This window comes from Mesitornis unicolor, unplaced genomic scaffold (assembly GCF_000695765.1).
Source record: "Mesitornis unicolor isolate BGI_N332 unplaced genomic scaffold, ASM69576v1 scaffold35004, whole genome shotgun sequence".
NCBI classification, from domain to species: Eukaryota; Metazoa; Chordata; class Aves; order Mesitornithiformes; family Mesitornithidae; genus Mesitornis; species Mesitornis unicolor.
Window position 1 is genome coordinate 1 of NW_010180010.1, and position 6,692 is coordinate 6,692.

At 44.6% G+C, this 6,692-nt stretch overlaps 1 protein-coding gene across 1 annotated transcript; it reads left to right on the forward strand.

Annotated features, from left to right (window-relative positions):
• Positions 1-353: 353 nt before the first annotated feature.
• On the forward strand, positions 354-6,487 carry DONSON (downstream neighbor of SON; the record flags this gene model as incomplete). The annotated part of the gene is made up of 9 exons (XM_010182977.1): positions 354-437; positions 1,913-2,116; positions 2,466-2,644; positions 3,156-3,334; positions 3,433-3,556; positions 3,676-3,780; positions 4,960-5,158; positions 5,845-6,060; positions 6,350-6,487. Coding segments are annotated over 9 exons (1,428 nt in total), but the record flags the coding sequence as incomplete, so codon positions are not given.
• Positions 6,488-6,692: the final 205 nt, after the last annotated feature.

Consider the following 6,692-nt stretch of genomic DNA (forward strand, 5'->3'; position numbering starts at 1 on the left):
TTCTCTCCGCCGTGATGGAGTGGGGCCGGAGGGGCAAGGGGAGAAACGAGAGGGCCCTCCGGGCGGAGCAGGGGCCTCCCCGCTAGGGCTTGCAGCCATCGCCCGCAGCCCCGGCCCGGAGCCCCCTCACCTGAAAAAAAAAAAGCTTGGTTCTTGCCCTGGCTTTGTACATGGGTTGAAACCAAGCCATTGCACTGCACTGCGTGAGCGCCTTTTGGTCTCAGCGAAGGTGGATGTTAGCAGGACGTATGTGCTTAAGTAGCATCTTTGGAAATGTCACTGCGAGGGGCATTTTCTGTATTACCAGCCTGGCTCTTGTTTTGTGCTGCATCTTTCACTCCTTTTTTCTGCAGCTTCTAGAGGCTGTCAGTGAAGAGAAGCCCACCAGGAGAGCAGAGCCCTGTGAAAGAACCGACGTCTTCGCCCTGACCGATGATGTATGAAACCGTGTGTACTGCTTCTGAAACGGTTTTAGCTGTTCTCAGTTTAAAAAAAACAAAAGCTGAACCCGTTTAACTTAATAGTTGATGGTCCATCTCTGTATAAAGTTACGTACTAGAATGTCAGTGTTACTGAAAACTTCTTAAATTGCCTTGACGCTTAGGATTATGCTGAGAGTCTTTCAAAAGCCAGCATGCTGCCTGACATCGCTGCTGTTGTACTTCTAGTTGGCAGAGGTTGTTGTCTTCTTCCAGTTTTATTACCATGTTTACTGTAATTCTCCTGTTTCTTAGTTTTATATTTTGTTGAGATAAGGCTGTTCTTCAAAGCAATAGATCTCCTGCAGTCTTTTATTCAGCTACAGAAAGAGAACAGGCAACTTCACCAGGCACATAGGAAAGTGACTACCTGAAAACCGATGCTTGAAAGAGAGTTTCAAGCAGACAGTGTCTAACGTTGTTACAGGTTCAGCAACTTAAGTTCAAACTCACTTAGCAGAATAGAAAAATGACCTCTCAAAGAGAACAGACTGTCCTAGAATCCCCAGTGGGATTTTTTTTGCATCCTCTAGGAAGCATCTGACACTGCAATCACCAAGACAGGATGAAATGAAATACTGTTTTGACAGGGAAATTCTTGTCTTCATAAACTTCAGGCTGAGTTTTCTTTCTTTGAATTCTTCATCCTTTTATCTGTTCCTAGTTTATGACTTTTGGGAAGACTCCTGTGAATGGAAACCTTCTCCTGTATTTTTATAAACAATGCTGTATTTCTACTAGAATCTGAGACTGACTAGGTCAGTGGAGTGTAAACTCTGATTTTGGTTAGCCTATGGACAGTCAAACTCTGTAACTTGGAATCCAGAAAATCTTTCTGCAAACGTTTTTTTTTTTAAGTATGTATCTTAATGCAAGTACTTCCTTAGGATCAAGATGAGCTTGGCATTTTCACAGTTGCTCCGAACTAGACAAAAACATGCAGGAGACAGCAGATTTAATTTGTCTTTTAAATTAAAAGGCTGCCCAGAGAGGCTGTGGAGTCTCCTTCTCTGGAGACATTCAAAACCCGCCTGGACGCCTTCCTCTGTGACCTGGTCTAGGTGTTCCTGCTCCGGCAGGGGGATTGGACTGGATGATCTTTTGAGGTCCCTTCCAATCCGTAACGTTCTGTGATTCTGTGATTTTTATAGGCTACTAAACTTAAGATGTTACATTTAATAATTGTAGTTCAGTATCTGGTCTGCCTGCAAGACAAGGTATATTAAATCTAGGTATTTTAGTCTAGGCGATCCTGCTCTGGCAGGGGGGTTGAACTGGATGATCTTTTGAGGTCCCTTCCAACTCCTAATATTCTGTGATTGTGTGAAATCAACATGGGAGGAGACCTAAGCTTGCTAAAATATAAACCAATCGCTACATATGTTTTTTTTTAATTTTCTGTGGGTTAATTGATGCTGTTTCTGTTTTGTAAGGACCTTCATTTGTCTGTTGCTGTACCCAAAGTTCCCTCCTCACCAAGGCATGAATTTCCTGCAGACTGGAGTATTAAAACGCGACTTCTGTTTACTTCTTCCCAACCTTTTACCTGGGCAGAACATTTAAAAGCACAGGAGGAGGCTCAGGGATTTGCTCAGCATTGCAGAGCTACAGAAACAAACTTGCCACAGAGCGTTCAGGTAATACTTAGAGAGCAGCGTGAAGCCGCAATGTACCTTTACACCTTTCCTTATAGATGTTGGCAGCGAACGTTTGACTGTGTTTTGTTTTGGTCTTACTTGCATGCAGAATAAGGCTTATTTAGACCACTAACCTAATTGCATCCACGGCTTGTACCCACAGGGGCAAAGAGGCATAAGTGAGTTATCTTTTAACTTAAACCATGGAGCAGTTGCCAGTCGTTGTCCGTCTTCCTTCAGTCTGGATTATTCACGAGCCTGGGAGGGGTTTTATTTTAGTATTTAGCGTAATATTTTTTTAATCCATTACTTGCAATGCTGTCCTCACAAAATACTTTTTGAAACCTAGGAACCAAAACTGTCCACAGAACTGCGTTGTGCCTTTCAGCAAAGCCTCGTTTACTGGCTTCACCCCTCACTGCCGTGGCTGCAGCTGTTCCCTCGGATTGGAGCAGATAGGAAAATAGCTGGGAAGGCTAACCCTTGGTCACAGGATGAAGCCTTGCAGCAAGTGCTAATGAGCGACTGGTAAGTGGAACCAAGTCACTGGTGTGTTTAGTACAATTGAGAGAATGGGATTTTATTTCATGCACGAGCTCTTTCCGTTTTTACATGAAAGCTTTTTAATTTTATTTTTTTTCCCGGTTAGAATGCTTGTATTTTGAGGACCAGGTTAATGAAATAAGTTTAAGACAAAAGCTGCCTTCTTGTGTCAAATGCCTCTCTCCAATCCTAGTTGTTGATTTGGGTAGAATTCCTTAAATCCTGTTAGCAGGTTGCCTTTGGTGCTTCACATAAACCCAGGCACTAGAAAGCAGCTGTGCTGAAGGGCAGAGCACTCGCAGACCGGCTGCGTTTCAGAGGAGTGCAGCTTCCTAGGCGTTGAGCATGTCTGAAAATCTGAGCCATCATTTAGTATGCCCTTAAATCTGTGCAGAGTGCATCCACATCAGTGACACCCAGCCAAACCTGGTGTGACACATCAGTAGCGAAGAATTCACTTCAGGTAATCACAGAGTTGTTCTGTTCTCATTGGCAGGTCTGTCAGCTTTACTTCTCTCTACAATCTGCTCAGAGCCAAACTGTGCCCCTACTTCTATGTGTGCACCTACCAGTTCACTGTCCTGTTCCGCGCGGCTGGTCTTGCCGGCAGCGACGTTATCACTGCTGCCATCTCTCCCACAACCAGGGGGTTAAGGGAGGCCATGAGAAATGAAGGTGAGGTGACACCAGTCCAACGAGGATTTGAGTAACTGATAAAGTGCGTTAGCAGTGTTGCAAAACCATTCATTGGTTTCTTTCCTCCTCTGTTTAAGGCATAGAGTTTTCTTTGCCTTTGGTAGAAGAAAGAACCAGCAAACAGAAAAACTCTGAAGGGAATTTGGAAACAGAACTTGCTAACAGCAGCCTTGAAGCAGGCAACAGCGTGGAAGACAAAGAGTATGTAATAAGTCTCCTGCAATGCTAGAATTCAGGGGCATCTGCAGACTCCTGCACATTCTGTATGGAAAACCTCTGTGGGAAGTATTGCCCTTCTGACACCGATTCTCTGTTTCCAGGGAACCAGCTCCAAGTGATGATGATGATGAGGAAAGTTTCTCTTGGCTTGAGGAGATGGGAGTCCAAGACAAGGTTAAGAAACCAGATGCTATTTCTATTAAACTGTATCCTTTCTTTGCACATCAAGATGCGTGACACTGGAGAACTCCGCAGGCGCTCTCTTTTTATGCTATGGGCTTAAGTTTTATAAAAGCTTTTGAGAACTTATTTCCAAATATTAATCCTCACATTACTGCATATTAAGATACTCTGCATGTCTTTGAGTTTCTTCATGACAAGTATTTCTAGTTGCTTCTCTTCTTGAAGGCAAAGCCATTGTGAATTGTTCACGTAGACTTTGTGTGATCCATCTGTTACATCACAGACTGATCGTGTCACCTCACACACAGGTTCACTGGAAAGACTCATTAGATTTTTAAGTTTGTTGGTTTTTTTTTTTCTTAAGCAGACTCCTGGCCTGAACTCTTCAATGCTCACATTTTCATGTTTGTTTTGAAGTAAAATTCATAGTAAAACCAGTAGTTGCTAACTTTATAGGTATTTAGAAAATGTGATTGCTAACTGCAAGACATTGGACCTGGAAAATTGCTTTTTAGCTCACAACTTCAAAATTAAATCAGAAGTCAGGTTTAAGATGCTGCTTAATGTTTGAAGAACCAATCTGAATCAGTGTAAAGTTTGGTGGGCTTTTTGGTTTTGTTTAAATGACTGCTTGAAAGAGTCCAGCGCAGAGCCACAGAGATGGTTGAGGGAGTGGAGCATCTCCCTTACGTGGAGCGGCTGAGGGAGCTGGGTCTCTTTTGCTTGGAGAAGAGGAGACTGAGGGGTGACCTCATTAATGTTTATGAATTTGTAAAGGGCGAGTGTCAGGAGGAAGGAGCCAGGCTCTTCTCAGTGATAGCCAATGACAGGACAAGGGGAAATGGGAGCAAGCTGGAGCATAGGAGGTTCAACCTGAACATGAGGAAAAACTACTCTGAGGGCTACAGAGCACTGGCACAGGCTGTCCAGAGAGGTTGTGGAGTCTCCTTCTCTGGAGACATTCAAAACCTGCCTGGATGCGTTCCTGTGTGACCTAGTCTGGGTGATCTTGCTCTGGCAGGGGGGTTGGACTGGATGATCTTTTGAGGTCCCTTCCAACTCGTAATATTCTGTGGTTCTGTGATTCAACTGGACAGAGGTGGGGGGGATGTTCTTTTGGCAGTGCACTGCTCCAATTCTTCCTTTGGCGTGTTGATGCTTTTCACTTCCTTGTGGCTTTCCTTTGACTGCCATCACTACAGTCGTAAGGAGAAGCACGAGGTGCAGATGGATCACAGGCCCGAGTCCCTTGCGTTAGTGAAAGGAACAAACACGTTCACCTTGCTCAACTTCCTGATCAACTGCAAGAGCCTGGTGGCTGTCACAGGCCCACAGGCAGGGCTTCCGCCAACTTTGCTGTCCCCTGTTGCTTTCCGAGGCGGGACAATGCAGACGCTCAAAGTAAGTGACAAACACAACCGACTGCTTTCTAAGAAAGTTGCTTCTTCACCCAGTGTATTAGACACCATCTTGGTACAGTTTCCCTCAGGTATAGCAGAGTTCCTTTTGTTGCTGTAGCCCGAGTTAGCGTTTTGACTGCAATGCAGACTGCCCCCTAAATCGTCTATCCACATCGATCTGTGCTGCTAAACAAATCCTAGTGTTCCATTCCTCACATCCAGGTAAATAAGAGGTTAAGCAAACTTCCCAGATGTTAAAATGGTTCTTAGTATTTTCTGGAGATCTTATGTGGTCTCAGGCTATCCCAGCTGCTTGCACCAAGGGCACCTCTGAACCCTGGCTCCCTCTCTGTTCCTGTGAGGAGGTGGGGATACCATAGGATATGCAACTCCTACAGGTGGTGCAGCCCTCTTATACCAGGGTGGTTCAGTGCTGTTCTTCTGCAGTTAACTTACTACTGTACAGCATTCCTACATACCATAGTTGGTACATTCTAGAAGTCGTTACAAAGGCAGTAAAACCATCATAATACTCAGGTACTGAACAGCAAGTTGGCAATATTTAAAAGTATTTTGAACTTTTAATGGGACTGTGACAGTGACTGTGGCACTGCAGTTTTAAAGTAAATTATACTTAGGACTGGATTTGGTGTGTCACCAACTAATCCTGTGTGCTCTTGTCTTCAGGCTCGAAGTATTAATGCCAAAGCCAGGGTTCACTCGGCATACGAGGACATTTTCAGTCTGGAGATCGTAGGCCCTGTCCTGCCTCATTCCCTGCATTCCTTGACCACGCTGCTCAAATCCGCGCAGAAGGGAGCGTTCTCTGCTGTGTTATATGCACATGAGCCAACGGCTGTGTTTAACACTAATCTGGATGCTGCAAGCCCTGCCTTAAATAAGGTAAGGAAACTAGCAGAGACAGTCTTTTCCAGTAGTAATAGTGTCTTCATTACAAACCATGGGACACCGAGCGACACAAAACTTCCCCTTAATACATGGGTTTGCCCTCAATTACTTGTGATCACCACCTGGCAGCCCTTGTGGCTTGTCACTCCCTCAGAAACAGAGCAACAGGAAAACCAGCTCTTCAGGAGCGCCCCAGAGGTACACAAGCAAACATTAAAAACTATGGATATTTCAAACAGAAATACCTATTCCATGTCTCTCTTCTTCATGTGAATTTCCACAGGAAAATGTATGCAAAGATCTTCTCATGTGTGGACTGCAGCAGAAGACTTTGGATCAGCTGAGCCAGTGTCCAACGTTGGGAAAATCTTCCATCAGAGTCCTAGAAATGAAGGATTACGCCTACACCTGGAAGGCCTAGGTGTGCTGCTTCATTTAATGGCAAAGAATGCTCCCTAGCGCAGTCGCTGTGCTTCGGTTGGGTCAACACGGGCAGCACCTGTGCAATACCAGGAGTGGTACCAGCTAACTGAACACGACAGACACCCATTGCACATCAAACATTTTAGAGGACTTCTGAAGGAAATTAAAGAGGATGTGGGCATCTCCTTTTGTATTTTAGTAAG